This window comes from Mobula birostris, chromosome 2, assembly GCF_030028105.1.
Source record: "Mobula birostris isolate sMobBir1 chromosome 2, sMobBir1.hap1, whole genome shotgun sequence".
NCBI lineage: Eukaryota > Metazoa > Chordata > Chondrichthyes > Myliobatiformes > Myliobatidae > Mobula > Mobula birostris.
In genome coordinates this window covers 79413155-79431859 of record NC_092371.1, presented here as the reverse complement: position 1 = coordinate 79431859, position 18705 = coordinate 79413155, and the positions used below count along the sequence as shown (strand labels likewise).

At 40.3% G+C, this 18705-nt stretch overlaps 1 protein-coding gene across 1 annotated transcript in view; it reads left to right on the top strand.

The window, feature by feature from the left end:
• The window catches only part of LOC140210662 (deoxynucleoside triphosphate triphosphohydrolase SAMHD1-like), a 70031-nt gene that overhangs the window by 15705 nt on the left and 35621 nt on the right, over positions 1 to 18705 (top strand). Inside the window, exons 4-6 of the mRNA XM_072279825.1 lie at positions 14772 to 14932; positions 16555 to 16670; positions 17031 to 17107. Coding sequence (XP_072135926.1) covers positions 14772 to 14932; positions 16555 to 16670; positions 17031 to 17107 — 354 coding nt within the window. The remainder of the gene's footprint in view (positions 1 to 14771; positions 14933 to 16554; positions 16671 to 17030; positions 17108 to 18705) is intronic.

Below are 18705 nucleotides of genomic sequence, written 5' to 3'. Positions count from 1 at the left end.
GGGCCAAATGGCCTAAATCTGCTCCTAAATCTTATGCTCTTAAGTGGGGAAGGAATTGTTGGTGATGGTCAGGGCTGTATTCATCACTTTCTGTAGACATCTCCATTTCTGGGCATTGGTGTTTCCATGTCAGTCCATGATGTAACCAGGTAGAATACTCTCCACTGTGCATCTATAGAAGTTTGTCATAATTTGAGATGACATGCCAAACCTAGCTCAAGTTTATTGTTATTCAACCATATACATGAATTCCACCAAATAAATCAACATTCCTCTGGACCAATGTGCACAACACAGTATATGCTACCTTAATTTGTTGTGTGTGACTTATATTACTACAAGTAAACTGACAAACAGTACAACACAAATCAAAGTAAACTATGTAATCTGCATATTCAATGAAACCTGGGTGGTGGCGGGGAGTTGTGTAGTGTCAGGGCCTGGGGAAAGAAGCTGTTTCCTAACCTAACAGTCCTTGACCTAGTGCTATGGTACCTCCTGCCTGATGGTAGGGGGCCAAAGAGATTGTTGGAGTGATGGGAAGGATCATTGACAATGCAAAGGCCCTGAGCATGCAGTGCTCCAAATAAACTTCTCCGCAAACTTCTCAGAAAGTAGAGGCACTATTGTGCCACCTTTCTGATGGTACTTACATGCATGTCCCTAGGCAGGTCCTCTGATATGACAATGCCATGCAATTTATAGCTACTGATCCTCTCCACCTCAGATCCTCTGATGAGGACTTGCTCATGGATCTCCAGCTGTGATAAGGCACTGCCACCTATGATAATTACTTCTATGGTTTTAGTGACTTTCGGTCAGATGTTTTTGTTATGGCACTACAAGACCATGAGACATTGGAGCAGAATTAGGCCATTCAGCCCATCAAGTCTGCTCCACCATTCCATCATGACTGATGCTGGATTCCACTCAACCCCATACACCTGCCTATTCACCATATTCTTTTATGCACTGACTGATAAAGAAACAATCAACTTCCGCCTTAAATATTTAGAACAGTACAGCACACACAGCACATTACAGGCCCTTCGGCCCACAATGTTGTGCCGACCCTCAAACCCTGCCTCCCATATAACCCCCAACCTTAGATTCCTCCATATACCTGTCTAGTAGTTTCTTAAACTTCACGTGTGTATCTGCCTCCACCACTGACTCAGGCAGTGCATTCCACGCACCAACCACTCTCTGAGTAAAAAACCTTCCTCTAATATCCCCCTTGAACGTCCCACCCCTTACCTTAAAGCCACGTCCTCTTGTATTCAGCAGTGGTGCCCTGGGGAAGAGGCGCTGGCTATCCACTCTATCTATTCCTCTTATTATTTGTCTCTATCATGTCTCCTCTCATCCTCCTTCTCTCCAAAGACTAAAGCCCTAGCTCCCTTAATCTCTAATCATAATCCATACTCTCTAAATCAGGTAGCATCCTGGTAAATCTCCTCTGTATCCTTTCCAATGCTTCCACATCCTTCCTATAGTGAGGCAACCAGAACTGGACACAATACTCCAAGTGTGGCCTAACCAGAGTTTTATAGAGCTGCATCATTACATCGCGACTCTTAAACTCTATCCCTCAATTTATGAAAGCTAACACCCCATAAACTTTCTTAACTACCCTATCTACCTGTGAGGCAACTTTCAGGGATCTGTGGACATGTACCCCCAGATCGCTCTGCTCCTCCACACTACCAAGTATCCTGCCATTTACTTTGTACCCTGCTTTGGAGTTTGTCCTTCCAAAGTGTACCACCTCACACTTCTCCAGGTTGAACTCCATCTGCCACTTCTCAGCTCACTTCTGCATCCTATCAATGTCTCTCTGCAATCTTCGACAATCCTCTACACTATCTACAACACCACCAACCTTTGTGTCATCTGCAAACTTGCCAGCCCACCCTTCTACCCCCACATTCAGGTTGTTAATAAAAATCATGAAAAGTAGAGGTCCCAGAACAGATCCTTGTAGGACACCACTAGTCACAATCCTCCAATCTGAAAGTACTCCCTCCACCAAGACCCTCTGCCTTCTGCAGGCCAGCCAATTTTGAATCCACCTGGCCAAACTTCCCAGGATCCCATGCCTTCTGACTTTCTGAATAAGCCTACTATGTGGAACCTTGTCAAATGCCTTACTAAAATCCATATAGATCACATCCACTACACTACCCTCATCTATATGCCTGGTCACTTCCTCAAAGAACTCTATCAGGCTTGTGAGACATGATCTGCCCTTCACAAAGCCATGCTGACTGTCCCTGATCAGACCATGATTCTCTAAATGCCCATAGATCCTATCGCTAAGAATCTTTTCCAACAGCTTTCCCACCACAGGTGTAAGGTTCACTGGTCTATAATTACCCGGACTATCCCTACTACCTTTTTTGAACAAGGGGACAACATTTGCCTCCCTCCAGTCCTCCGGTACCATTCCCGTGGACAATGAGGACATAAAGAGCCTAGCTAGAGGCTCAGCGATCTCTTCCCTCACCTCGTGGAGCAGCCTGGGGAATATTCCGTCAGGACCCGGGGACATATCTATCCTAATGTATTTTAACAACTCCGACACCTCCTCTCCCTTAATATCAACATGCTCCAGAACATCGACCTCACTCATATTGCCCTCACCATCATCAAGTTCCCTCTCATTGGTGAATACCAAAGAGAAGTATTCATTGAGGACCTCGTTCACTTCCACAGCCTCCAGGCACATCTTCCCACCTTTATCTCTAAACGGTCCTACCTTCACTCCCGTCATCCTTTTGTTCGTCACATAATTGAAGAATGCCTTGGGGTTTTCCTTTACCCTACTCGCCAAGGCCTTCTCATGCCCCCTTCTTGCTCTTCTCAGCCTGTTCTTAAGCTCCTTTCTTGCTTCCCTATATTCCTCAATAGACCCATCTGATCCTTGCTTCCTAAACCTCATGTATGCTGCCTTCTTCCACCTGACTAGATTTTCCACCTCACTTGTCACCCATGGTTCCTTCACCCTACCGTTCTTTATCTTTTTCACCGGGACAAATTTATCCCTAACATCCTGCAAGAGATCTCTAAACATCGACCACATGTCCATAGTATGTTTCTCTCCAAAAACATCATCCCAATTCACACCCGCAAGTTCTAGCCTTACAGCCTCATAATTTGCCCTTCCCCAATTGAAAATTTTTCTGTCCTCTCTGATTCTATCCTTCTCCATGATAATGCTAAAGGCCAGGAAGTGGTGGTCACTGTCCCCCAGATGCTCACCCACTGAGAGATCTGTGACCTGACCCGGTTCATTACCTGGTACTAGATCTAGTATGGCATTCCCCCTGGTCGGCCTGTCCACATACTGTGACAGGAATCTGTCCTGGACACACTTAACAAACTCTGCCCCATCTAAACCCTTGGAACTAATCAGGTGCTAATCTATATCAGGGAAGTTAAAGTCACCCATGATAACAACCCTGTTATTTTTGCACCTTTCCAAAATCTGCCTCCCAATCTGCTCCTCGGTATCTCTGGGGCTACCAAGGGGCCTATAGAATATTCCCAATACAGTAACTGCTCCCTTCCTGTTCCTGACTTCCACCCAAACTGACTCAAAAGAGGATCCTGCTACATTACCCACCCTTTCTGTAGCTGTAATAGTATCCCTGACCAGTAATGACACCCCTCCATATGTATGGACTTGGACTCCACTGCAGTCTCTAGCAGAGTATTCCACAGATTTACTACTCTCTAGCTAAATAAATTCCTCCCTACCTCTGGTCTAAAGTGTTGCCCCTCAGTTTTGAGGCTGTGCCCTCTAGTTCTGGACATCTTCACTAGAGGAAACATCCTCTCCACATCCACCTGATCTAGTCCTTTCAACATTAGGTCGGTTTCAATGAGATTCCCAAACGTTCTTCTGAATTCCAGTGAGTACAGGCCGAAGATGCCAAATGCTCCTCATATGTAAGCCCCTTCATTCCTGGAATCATCCTTGTGAACCTTCTCAGGGTGCTTTCCAATGATAACACATCCTTTCTAAGATATGGGGCCCAAAACAGTGGACAGTACTCCAAGTGTGGCTTGACTAGTGTCTTATAAAGTCTCAACATTATCTCCTTGCTTTTATATTCTATTCCACTTGAAATAAATGCCAACATTGCATATGTCTTCTTTACCACAGACTCAACTTATAGATGATCCTTCTGAGTGTCTTACACGAGGAATAAGTCCCTCTGCACCTTTGATGTTGGAACATTCTCCCCATTTTATCAAAATGCAATACCATACATTTCCCAACACAGTTTCCATCTGCCACTTTTATGCCCATTCTTCCAATTTGTCCTGCTGCAATTACATTGTTTCCTCAACACTACCTAGCCCTCCGCGTATCTTCTTACCATCAGCAAACTTTGCCACAAAGCCATCAATTCCATTATCTAAATCATTGACAAACAATGTGAAAAGCAGCGGTTTCAATACTGACACCTGATGAACATCAGTAGCCACTAGCAGCCAACCAGAGAAGTCCCCTTTTATTCCCAGTCACTGCCTCCTGCCTGTCAGCCATTCCGCTATCTATGCCAGTATCTTTCCTGTAACGCCATAGGATATTATACTGTCAAGCAGTCTCATGTGAAGAACCTTATCAAATACCTTCTGAAAATCCAAATAAACAACATTCCCTGCCTCTCCTTTGTCCACCCTGCTTGTTACTTCCTCGATGATCTCTAACAGATTTGTTAGGAAATATATCCCTTTACAGAAACCATGCTGACTTTGACTTATTCTATCATTAGTCTCCAAGCACCTCAAAATCTCATCCTTAATAACAGACTCCAACACTTTCCCAACCTCTGAGGTTAAACTAATTGGTCTATAATTTCCTTTCTTTCGCCTTCCTCCCTTCTTGAAAAGTGAAGTGATATTTGCAATCTTCCAGTTCAACCTGGACTATTCCAGATTCAAGAGATTCTTAGAAGATCATGACAATGCATCCATTATCTCTTCAGTAACCTCTCTCAGGACTCCAAGATGTATCCCATCTGGCCCAGGTGACTTATCCACCTTAAGACCTTTTAGTTTGCCTGGCACTTTTCCTTTGTAATGGCAATAGCACTCACTCCTACTCCTCTGGCACACTGCTAGTGTCTTTCACAGTGAAGACATGCAAAGTACCCATTAAGTTCATCTGCCATTTTTTGTCCCCCGTTACTACCTCACCACCATCATTTTCCGGTGGTCCGAAATCAACTCTCATCTCCCTTTTACTCTTTATATAACGGAAAAAACTTTTGGTACCCTGCTTTTATTATTGGCCAGTCTACCTTCATATTTCATCTTTTCCCTTCCTGTAGCTTTTTTAGTCCCTTTTGTTGGATTTTTAAAAGCTTCCCAATCATCCAACTTCCCACTCACTTTTGCTACATTATATGCTCTTTCCTTGGCTTTTATGTAGTCCCTAACTTCCTTTATCAGCCACGGTTGCTTACCCATGCCACCAGAGAACTTCTTTCTTTCTTTTTCAATCTTTTTATTAATTTCAAAATATAGAAACAAAACATAGCAATAATACAGATAATGTGAGATGTATTGTTACATTTAAAAAAAGAGTAATTGCAAAACCAAATAGTGGAAATTACCAAAACTCCCATACATGTAGAACTGATCACGGATAATATAAAGCAAAAAAAAGGAAAAAGACAAAAAAAAGAAAAAAAAAACCCATCCCAAAAGAAAAAAAAACTAAACTAAACTAAAAGACTTGGGCAAAACTAACAACTTAAAAATGGAAAAGAAGAAAACCTCAGCGTTGACGCCTCCACTCCCCTCCAACAACAATACAGAGAAATAAAACCAGTTTGGAAATGATCAAATTACATCAAATGAAAATGCTGAATAAATGGCCTCCAAATTTTTTCAAACTTAATAGAAGGGTCATAAACTGCACTTCCAATTTTCTCCAAATTCAGACACACCATAGTTTGTGAAAACCAATGAAATACTGTAGGAGGGTTGATCTCTTTCCAATTCAACAAGATGGACCTTCTAGCTATTAAAGTAAGAAATGCAATCATCCTTCGTGATGAAGAGGTTAAGTTATTTGAGTCTATCATTGGTAGTCCAAAGATAGCAGTAATTGGATGAGGTTGTAAGTCTAGATTTAGGACCGTTGAAATAATATCAAAAATATCTTTCCAATATTTCTCCAACAAGGGACATGACCAAAACATGTGAGTTAAAGAAGCAATCTCAGACTGGCATCTGTCACATATTGGATTAATATAAGAGTAATAATGAGATAGTTTATCTTTGGACATATGAGCCCTGTGAACTACTTTAAACTGTATCAACCTATGCTTAGCACATACAGAGGATGAATTCACCAACTGAAGAATTTTTTCCCATTTTTCAGTCGGTATATTAATCTCAAGTTCTCTTTCCCAGTCAGCTTTAATTTTATTAGAGGCATCAGGACATAAATTCATAATTATATTATATACAATTGCTATTACACCTTTCTGAGAAAGATTTAAGTCTAAGATTTTTTCCAAAGTGTCCATTGGATATGGGTGTGGAAAATTAGGAGAGACAGTAATTAAAAAGTTTCTAATCTGTAAATATCTAAAAAAGTGAGATCTGGGTAAGTTATATTTATTAGAAAGTTGATCAAAAAACATAAAACAGTTATCCAAAAATAAATCGCGAAAAGATATTATACCTTTGGTTTTCCAATCAGAGTAAGCTTGATCCATCATGGAAGGTTGAAAAAGAAAATTTGATATAATGGGACTTGCTAGAATGAATTGATTAAACCCAAAAAATCTTCGGAATTGAAACCATATACGTAAAGTATGTTTAACTATTGGGTTATTCATTTGTTTATATGATTTAAAAGAAGTAAAAGGAAGTAAAGTTCCTAAAACCGAACCCAAGGAAAACCCTTGTAATGAATTAGATTCAAGATTTACCCAATGAGGGTTTAAAGATGCATCCAAATCTTGTAGCCAAAATTTTAAATATCGAATATTAATTGCCCAATAATAGAATCTAAAATTTGGGAGGGCAAGTCCCCTCTCCTTCTTGGATTTCTGTAAATATCTTTTACCTAACCTAGGATTTTTATTCTGCCAAATATATGAGGAAATTTTTGAATCCACGTTATCAAAAAAAGATTTTGGGATAAAAATTGGAACCGATTGAAATATATACAAAAACTTAGGCAAAATGATCATCTTAATAGCGTTAATCCGACCAATCAAAGACAAAGAGATTGGGGACCATTTGGTAAATAAAAGTTTAATCTGATCAATTAAAGGTAAAAAATTAGCGTTAAATAAATCTTTATATTTTTTGGTAATTGTTATCCCTAAGTATATAAATGAATCAGTAACCAATTTAAATGATAAACGTCCATAAATAGGTACATGCTTATTTAAAGGGAATAATTCACTCTTACTAAGATTCAATTTGTAACCAGAAAAGTTACTAAATTGAGCTAACAGATCTAAGATAGCAGGAATTGACTTCTCCGGGTTAGAGATATATAACAACAAATCATCTGCATGTAATGATAGTTTATGTATTTCATTTCCACGGGTAATACCAACAATATTTGGCGAGTGACGGATAGCAATTGCTAAAGGTTCAAGACCAATATTAAATAGTAAAGGACTAAGAGGGCAACCTTGCCTAGTACCGCGAAAAAGACGAAAAAAAGGAGATCTATAATTATTTGTACAGACCGAGGCTACCGGGGAGTAATATAACAATTTAATCCAAGATATAAATGTCAAGTTAAAATTAAATTTCTCAAGAACATTAAATAAATAAGGCCATTCAACTCTGTCAAAGGCTTTCTCAGCATCTAATGAGATAATACATTCCGGGGTAGTAAGTGAGGGGGTATAAACAATATTCATTAACCTCCTAATATTAAAAGATGAATAGCGATTTTTAATGAATCCGGTTTGATCCATGGAAATAATTTGAGGTAACACCTTCTCCAGTCTAGTAGCTAGAATTTTTGAAAAAATTTTTGAATCTACATTCAGAAGAGATATCGGTCTGTAGGATGCACAATCCGTAGGATCTTTATTCTTTTTAAGAATTAAGGAAATAGAGGCTTCATAAAACGATTGTGGTAATTTACCTAAACTAATTGCTTCCTTAAATATTCTAGACAACTTAGAAGAAAGAATGGAGGAAAAAAATTTTAAAAATTCCACTGTAAACCCATCGGGACCGGGTGCTTTACCGGAATTTAATGATGAGATTGCAGTTATTATTTCTTCCTCTGACACCAGAGAACTTCTGTAGGATGTCCAATCCTGTGCCTGGTGAACTATTTCCAGAAACTTCAACCATCTCTGCTCTGCCATCATCCCCACCAGTATCCTCCTCCAATCCACCTGGGCAAGCTCCTCTCTCATGCCTCTGTAATTCCCTTTATTTCATTGCAATACAGATACATGTGAGTTACTCTTCTTCCTCTCAAATTACAGTATGAATTCAATCATATTATGATCACTGCCTCTTAAGGGTTCCTTTACATTAAACACCCTAATAAGATCTGGGTTATTACACAACACCCAATCTAAGACAGCCTTTCCCTGAGTAGGCTCAAGCACAAGCTGCTCTAAAAAGCCATTTTGCAGGCATTTGACAAATTCCCTGTTTTTTGTTATTTATTTTTTATTGAATTTCATCATCAAACAAATATTTCCATAAGATGCATTTCAGATACTGTACATATATATCACATAATCATATTTGTCACAAATCTCCACATAATATTTATCTGAGGTATACACTTATAGAAAGGAGAGGAAAGAAAGAACAATCAAAAGAAGAAAACTTATGTACAAAGTAGGGAATTATCTCTTTTTTTACAACATATTCATTGACTTGTGAGAATAAAATCAGGCCAATGAGTTGTAATGTAGTTAAATCATTTTTCCAGTATGAATAAAATTGTTCCAACTTATAATTAACAGATGCTGTTATCTTCTCCATTTTGTAAATGTCCATTGTAATTTCCATCCATACATTTAAAGTTGGGCTCTCCTGAGATAACCATTTCCTGGTAAGGGTCTTTTTACCAGCCACCAGCAGTACATTCATTAAATATTTATCTCTTTTCAACCATTCTTGAGGTATATACCCAAAATGCATGGTCTTACTCTCTAAGGGTATTTCACACTTAAAGATTTGTAGGGCATTATGGATCCCACTCCAATAGTCTTTAATAACGGGGCATTTCCAGAAAATATGATAATGGTTTACATTTTGATTTCCACAATTTCTCCAGCAAGCAGGGGTGTTACTATTATAATGGGATTTCTGAGAGGGTGTAATGAAGTGTCTTACCAAGTTTTTCCACCCGAACTCCCTCCATTTCTGTGAACTGGTACACTTCCATTGATACCTCCATATTATTGTCCATTCTTCCTCAGATATTATTATCCCTCCTTCCTTCTCCCATTTTGTTTTCATGTATGAAGTCAAATGTGCTTTAAGATTTGACAAACCCTGAAACACGATTGAAATTATTCTACTACCGTTGTCTGAATTATATGCTTTTCTAAATAGCTCTATCAGACATGTACTTGCCTTGGTTACATTTTTAACCATCCTAGTAACATACTGTCACATCTGTAAATACCGGTAAAAGTCTTGTTTTTCTAATAAGTGTTTCTCTTTGAGCATTTCAAAACTGAACAGTGTTCCTTCTTTCATTATACTGCAAATAGCTGTTATTCCTTTCGCTGTCCAGTCCTTAAATCTAGCATCCAGTTTATTCGGTGTAAAATCCGAGTCATATGCACACCATTTAAGAATTGCAATGTCTCACTCCATTTCACCCACGGGTTGTCAATATTATTTATGTAACTTTGTAGATTGTTATCAGCCAAAATTGCCTGTATGGGGATGGAAAGTATCCTCTCCTCAATGTTTTTCCATTGAGCGTCATATGATGCGTTGCACCAGCATATCATGGCTCTCAACTGTGCTGCAAAATAATGATTTCTAAGAGAAGGTAGGCCCCATCCCTCCTCTTCCTTGGCTAATTGCAAAGTTTTGAGACAAATCCTAGGCCTTTTACCTTGCCATATATATCTTGATAGCATCTTGTTCCATTCATTGAATTGATTTTGATTAAACTCTATTGGTAGGGTCTGAAAGAGATACAGTAGTCTGGGCAGTACATTCATTTTAATAGATTCAATCCTTGAACTGAGACCAAGAAAAGGGATTAGGTTCCATCTTGTTATGTCTTCCTTATTTTTTTTATATATAGGCTGATAATTGCATTCTGATAATTTTGCCAAATCTTTTAGCATAATGATGCCCAAATATTTGATGGACTCTGTTTGCCATGCCCAAGGCTATCTACTTTCAATTTTTCTTGATGGGCTATAGTTATATGAAAGTAAACAACAGGAATTCTGCAGATGCTGGAAATGCAAGCAACACACATCAAAGTTGCTGGTGAACGCAGCAGGCCAGGCAGCATCTGTAGGAAGAGGTGCAGTCGATGTTTCAGGCCGAGACCCTTCGTCAGGACTAACTGAAGGAAGAGTGAGTGAGGGATTTATATGAAAGTAGTTGGGTTTTATCTATGTTGATCTTGTATCCTGATAATTGGGCATATTGTTCAAAGGATTGCATCAATTTCAGTAAAGAGTATGTTGGTTGCCCTAGAGAGATCAAAATGTCATCGCGTAACAGGCCAATTTATGCTCTGTCCCTTTAATAGTAATTCCCCTGATATCTTCATTTTGTCTGATGTATTGAGCTAATGGTTCCAGGTATAATGCAAAGAGTAGCAGTGACCATGCACAACCCTGTCTCATGCCCCTTTCTTGGGTAAAACTATTAGATAAATATCCATTGATTTTAATCCTGGCAGAAGGATTGTTGTATAGTGCCTGTATAGTTTTAAATAATTGTGTCATGTAGACCAAATTTATGTAAAACTCTGTAAAGAAAATTCCAATTAACTGAATCAAATGCCTTTTCAGCATCCACACTTATCACTATTGCTTCAATTTCATTTTTTTTAATATGGTCCATAATATGAAATGTCCTTCGTATAATGTCTTGTGTTTGGCATTGTTGTATGAAACCTGTCCAATCATTATGTATCAGTGTGGGTAGAAACTCTTCTAATCGTTTGGCCATGATGGAGGTAAATATTCTATAATCCACATTAAGAACAGATATTGGTCTAAATGACCCACATTCCATTTTATCCTTGCCTTCTTTCAGTATAGCTGAGATTATTGCCTCCTTCCAGCTGGGTGACATTTGCGCATTTCTTATGGTCCAGTTCAGTGTGGGGAGTAAAATAGGAGTTAACTCACTACTAAACTCTTTATACCACTCTGCCATATATCCATCTGATCCTCGTGATTTGCCTAATTTAAGCCTACTAATTGCAGTTTTTAGTTCAGCTTCAGTTATGTCAGCAGTCATCGTTCTATTTTGTTCTTTGCTTAAAGTGGGTAACTCTGAAGAATTCAGAAAGTGTCAATTTGGGTTATGCTTCCCCCTGGAACTTTGGAATATAGAGTTTTGTAAAACATTTCTTTTTTGTAATTTATTTTTCATTGTTTCATCATCAAACATTTCCATAAGATGTATTTCAGATACTGCACATATATATCATATAATCATATCTGTCACAAATCTCCACATAATGTTTATCTGAGGTTGAGCTTTGTAAAATATTTCAAAAGCTTCTTGAATTTCACTTAGCTTATTTTTTTCTCACTTTTGTTCTTGGATCCCTTATTCTATGAATTGTATTTTCTGCTATTTTTTTTTCAGTTTCCATGCCAGTACTTTCATAGATTTAGATCCACTTTCATAGTGTCTCTGTTTCAGAAACATTAATTTTTTTCTAATTTCTTGTGTAGCCAAACTATTAATTTAATTCCTAATTTTTAAAAAATTTCTTCTAGTGTATCCTGTGCCAAACTCAATTTGGATTTTTTTCTAGTTCTTTCATCTTACTTCGTAATTCCTCTAATGTTCTATTCCTTATTTTTTTTCTGATATGAAGATATCACTATAATTTTCCCTCTTAAGACAGCCTTCAGAATATCCCATAGAATGGAAGGTGAAACCTCTCCATTATCATTGAATTCTAAGGAAAGACCGATTTCTTTTTTAATTTGTTACTTGAAATAGGGATCTTTGAGTAGACTTGAACTTAGTTTCCAAATAGTATTCTTTGGTTGTAGGTCAAAATCAACAGATAAATATATAGGTGCATGGTCACTTACATCTATTCTCCCAATTCCACAGGTGATTATCTTGTCTCTATCTTTTCCAAATTTTATGAAATAGTCTATCCTTGTATATACGGAATGGGGGGTGGGGGGACCACAGAATAATGAGTGTAATTCCTTCTGTCGGGGAAAAGGTCCCTCCATATATCAATTAGACCAGCATCCTCAAAAAGAGTGTTAATTTTCTTATGTAAGGACTTTGTTTCATAAGTTTTCCTATTGGAGGAGTCTAGCTTTGGTTGTAATTGTAAATTTAAGTCTCCCCCGCATATCAAGAGACCTTCTGTTTCTGTTACCATAATATTAGTAATTTTCTGGAAGAAACTAATATCACTTCCTGGGGGTGCGTATATATTCAATAAAGTAACTGGATTTCCATCTATATTCACCCTTACCAGAATATATCTGCCCTCCTTATCTCCCATTTCGAATACTTTTTCAAAATTTAGTTTACTTGAGATGAGAATAGCAACTCCTCTTCTATGTCCTGATTTATATGAGGAGAAAAACAAATTAGTGAAGCCCATTCCCTTTAATTTTCCATGCTCATTATCACTTAAGTGAGTTTCCTGTAAATATACTACATGGACTTGTTCTTTTTTCGTTTTTGATAGAATTTTACTGCGCTTGACTGGATTCAACAGCCCATTGACATTAACAGAAATGAATTTTACTTTGTCCTTAGCCATGTGTATTTACCTGTTAGTATATCATTGAAATTTGCAGAATATAACTTAATCAATCTACTCCCTGAACAAATAAGAGCCAAGAAATGCGAATAAAAAAAAGGTAACGAAGGTGTGATTCCAAGGCTGGGGTCTCTAGATGACCCTGGGTTGGGCTGGAAGAAAAGTCTAGCTGTGGGGGTTCGCCCCTCCTACCTGTGGGTTGAGGGCCCCCACTGCAGTACCTATAAAAGTAAAAAAAAACTACGTCCATTACACAGAAATGATTTCCCTGTGTATTCCTCCCATGAATATATTCTTGGGGAAAAAGGAATGAATAAATTAACTTCAAAAAATTGACTAATGTAAAATCCACATTATAACACGTATTTCTTGAGATAGGTATATCACCGTCTATTTTTGCTTCTGTTTAGTTTATCAGCTCTTTTAAAGTTAGTCAAACCTTATGGCTCTTCTGGAGGAGTTGAGGGCTGCCCTCGGAGAACTGACAGTCTCTTCCTAATATCCTTCTCTCGTCCTGCTCCCGTCCCCTGCTTTCTAGGTTCTCTTACTATTTCCCAACACAAAATGCTGTGTAGATGCTGGGATCAAATTTAACACACACAACATGTTGGAGGAACTCAGCAGGTCGGGCAGCATCCGTGGAAACGATCAGTCGACGTTTCGGGCCGGAACTAAGTCCTAACAAAGGGTTCCGGCCTGAAATGTCGACTGATCATTTCCACGGATGCTGCCCGACCTGCCGAGTTCCTCCAGTGTGTTGTGAGTCTTACTATTTCCCAAGCAGCTCAGGACAAGTGCTCAGCCAGACTTTCTCTTGGCTTGACAAATTCCCATTTTTACGATCTGACACCAACCTAATTTTCCCAATCCCCTTGCATATTGAAATCCCCTATTACAATTGTGCCATTATCCTTATTAAAAACCTTTTCCAGCTGGATTTTCAATCTTCCCTCCTGTATGCTGATTCATCACCACTTTTGCTTTGGCCATCAACAGTGGTGTCGTCAGCAAGCTTAAACATAGCATTGGAACTGTACAATCATAGTTATAAAGTGACTAACCCAGGGGCTAAAAACCCAGCCTTGTGGTGCACCTGTGCTGACGGTGAGTGTTACCAATCCAAACAGACAGTGGTCTGTAAGTGAGGAAATCAATGATGCAGTTGCTGAAAAAGAAAATGTGGAAAACTCAGTGCCCTACCACTCATCATCTAAGTCCTACCCTGGTTTGTCCTCATTAAGTGCAACACCTCACACTTATCTGCATTACATTACATCTGCCACTTTTCCAGCTGGTCCAGATCCCCTTACATACTTTGATAGCCTTCCTCGCTGTCAGAGAGGCAACCAATTTCAATCACCCTCTGGCTTCTCGAATGAAACTAATGCCCAATCCAATTTTTTTGCCTCATCCCAAATGTCAAGCAACTGAACGTTCTTGACCAACCTCCCATTGCAGGACTTTGTCAAAGATATTGTTTAAGTCCATATAGATAACATCTATTGCCTTGCCTTCATCAACTTTCCTGGTAACTTCCTCAAAAAAATCTACAAGATTGGTTAGAAGTGACCCTCCATGAACAAAGCCATGTTGAGTATCCCCAATCAGTCCCCTTCTATTCAATTATTTATATATCCAGTTCCTTAGCATAGCTTCCAGTAAATTTCCCTCTACAGATGTTAGGTTCACTAGTTTATTTAGGGGAATAAAACACAAAATACAATTGGTCAGGCATTGTCTTCGACAGAGAGATAGAAAGGTGCCTTGTGATGTGAGCAGAGACCTTTCAATTCCCCCACAGGTGTTCAACGACCCGATCCACGGCCACATTGAGATGCACCCACTGCTTGTCCGCATCATAGACACGCCGCAGTTCCAGCGTCTCCGCTTCATTAAGCAGCTCGGAGGGGCATACTTTGTGTATCCTGGGGCCTCCCACAACAGATTCGAGCACTCCATCGGGTAAGGACTCAAGAAGATTCCAGCACCCCATCGGATAAGGATTTGGGGAGATTTGAGCACCCCATTGGGTAAGGATTTAGGGAGATTTAAGCATCCCATTGGGTAAGGATTTGCAGAGATTTGAGCACCCAATCGGATAAGGACTCGGGGAGATTCGAGCACTCCATTGCGTAAGGACTCAGGGAGATTTGAGCACCCCATCGTGTTAGGACTCGCAGATTTGAGCACCCCATCGGGTAAGGACTCGGGGAGATTTGAGCAGGTAAGGACAATCCAGGAAGTTAGTCTGGTCAATGGATGAGTTGTCACACGTAGGTCTTCCACCCAAAGCAAAGTCCGTCGATAGGTGAAACCTGAAGGGGGAGGGATGAATTAAAGAGCTGGGAAGTTCCCACCTATCACCTTGTAGTTCTCTCTCCCCTCCTCTCACCTTTTAAATCTACTCCGCAGCTTTTCTCTTCCCCAGTCCTGCCAAAGACCTTCGGTGCGAAGTGTCAACTGTACTTTTTTCCGTGGATGCTGCCTGGCCTGCTGAGTTCCTCCAGCATTTTGTGTTGGATTTCTAGCATCTGCAGATTTTCTCTTGTTTGAGGGTAGCCGGGAAGCTCCAACCACGGTAAGATAGTGGACACGTCTATGCCAGCAGTTGAAGCCAGTTTTGGCGGACTGGGCAGATGAGACCAATTACAAGATCCAATGGCCAAGAAGACGGTGCTGCAGTGCCTCATGGAGAGCGACGGGCATGACACACACAGAAGGCGACACGGCTATCCACTGCAGCCAAGGAAGACTCCAGTCGTGATGATTTTTCATACCTTTGGACCAAGATTATTGAGGCCACAAGAGTGAAACTGCCCCAGGGCAATGGCTTTTTTTCCTGTAAAACTGTTCCCAAAGAGGTCACATCATTGTCAGAAGCAATGAACAGCCAACACATCTGTGAAATGCTCTAACAAGACTCTGAAGTAATATGATGTGAATTCCTTGATTGTGACGTTGACTGAGTGAGAGAGAGCATTGTCCGGCAGGCAGACAGTGACCCGGTATTACTGAGTGCGACAGAGACCACGGGACAGTGTGGAGCAAAGTGGTGAAAGGCAAACGGCAGAACTGAGATCAGAGCAGAGAGGGCGAGACTGAACCAAGCTGTGTGTCAACACTGTGTTTATGAACATCCCCCTTTCAATGGACCTCTAACCTGGAGAGAATTGAAGCTGGTTCTCATTAATGTCCCTCCCTAAACCACTTCCTCTGGCAGTTTATGCCATCTATCAACCACCTTCTTAGTGAGGAAGACTGCCACTCGGATTCCTGTTAAATCTTCCCCCGCCCTCACTTTAAACCCATGATCTCAAGACTATGCATTTACCCTGCCTGTGCCCCTCCTGATTTGATACACCTCTATAAGATCACCCTTATTAATCTTTCCTCGCATGAGTAAAGTCCCAACTGTTCAACATCTCACCATAACCATCGGTATTAATAAATAGCAGAGACTATGACAAGGCAATTATTAGCATCTATACTTGTATCAACTATGGACCTTTAGAGTTAATAGTATTTGAAAGCAGTTGAAGAAAGTTTGTGTGTCTATATTTGATTGCTGTCTCTTTGCCCTGCAGTGTGGCGCATCTGGCAGGAAAACTGGTGAAAGTCCTGGCTAGGCACCAACCGGAACTTCAGGTTGACCATCGGGATATCCTGTGTGTTCAGATCGCTGGACTCTGCCACGATCTAGGTGAGGGAACAGCTGTGTTGAGGTCGATGTACCTCGCAGGTGAAGGCACTACAGGGCCATGGGAGCAGCTGGTGGGACAGCATCTTCCCTTTTATAGTTTTGCAAAGTTTGGGCTGTTTGTTGACTTCAGAGATTGGGCTCACTGCAAAGAGGAATGTCTAGGAGAAAGACTTCAAACCCAGCTCGTGGTCGCCAGGGAGTGACGGAGCAGGTCACAATAATTGAGGCAGTGATTTGCTGGAGGTGTATTGATCTTTCGAGGTAATCTCATGCCGATGATATTTTAATCCTGAGACCTTCTGTGGCCCTTCTGGTCAATTGAGTGTTTTTCCACTGTAACACTGATGTTTCATTTCCCAGGTCATGGACCATTTTCGCACTTGTTTGATAGAAATTTTATCTCCAAAACGCGGGGAGATTTGGAACAGCAATGGAAGGTAACTCTCTCCGTATGCTTTGAGTAAAGGTGTGTATTAGCAAAGATGAGGCAGTGGGTTAGGTGCCAGAATCCCATCAATGCAGACCTTGTTTTCAAGGATATTCACTCAGAGTGAAGCAGCAGATTTCCAGTAAAGAGAATGTCACAATGACTCTTCTACCACTTCTGTAGTACCACACAATGGTCTCTGGATTTACAGAGAATGGTCCAAAGAAACAAATAAACAAAAAAAAATCCAGTAATCAGCAGTTCTGTGGGGGGGGGGGGGGGGAATGCCTTATTAATGAGAGAGGTCAGAGGAGAATGGTCAGATTGGTTCACGCTGACAGGAAGGCAACAGCAACTCAAATAACCACACTGCAGAACAGCATCTCTGAATGCACAGGATGTCAAACCTTAAAGTAGATAGGTTAAAACAGCAAAAGACCATGAACATGGTAACTACCTTACTAGGTATCTAATAATTAGTGTCCCATGTCCCTGTTTGCATTCTGAGTGAGATGTCTCAACCCAGCTTCCGACGGGTATGGCTCTGTGTCATAGAACTGTGTGTGCCATGTAGAAGAGATGGTAACATGAAGGCTGGTTACACGGCAAGAAATCCAGAGTTTAACAGTGGTAGGATAATTTGAAATGGATCAAATCTGGGACAGAAAGCCATGGTCATGGTGCTCATAGCCTGGTCCATTTGTGACTCTGGAGTTGCAGCCATGTTGTTGTCTATTGCCCTCTGGAGCAGTCAGCCTTAGACTTGGCCATCCTTGAAGCAGACAGCGGTGGTCAGAGGTGGCGGTTTACCATTCATTACTAGGACAAGATCTGAACAATCATGGTTTCCTTGAACGTGGGGTGACAGCTGGACTGTGTGGTGAAGGAGGCATTTCACACACCCGCCTTCATCATTCAGGGATTTGAATGTAGACGTTAGACATAATGTTGCAATTGTACAACATGTTGGTGAGGCCATATTGGGAATGTTGTGTTCAGTTTTAGTCAACCTGGTCTCAGAATAAATGTCTCTAAGTTTACAAGGATGTCACTGTGACTTGAGAGAGTGAGAGAGCTGAGCAGATTGGGACTTCATTGATTAAAGGACAGGGGAGAGAGGGCTGATCATTCAGAGGTGTATAAAATCATGAGTGGCGTAGATAGGGTCAATTCAAGAACTAGACGGCATGGGTTTAAGTTGACAGGAGAGAGATTTCATAGAAACTTGGCCAACATTTTTTTTACACAGAGAGAGGTATGTATGTACAATGAGCTGATAGAGAAAGTGGTTGACAAAGGTACAATTTAATAAATTCTAAAAGATAGTCGTACATGTAAATGGAAGGGACGGGTTTAGAAGATTATGGGCCAAATACTGACAAACGGGAACTGCTGTTATGGGCATTTTGGTCAGCATGGGGCAGTTGGGCAGAAGGGCCTGTTTCCATGTTGTGTGACAGTGACAAGGCAAAAAATTATATTGAAATTAACATGAGCTGCTAGCACTGTGTGGTGTGACATCAACTCATTGTCCATGGGGGTTAATGCAGTAAACTAGACCACTGCCCCAGTTAAAATTGTTAATTTTAATGTCAGTCATTTGCATAG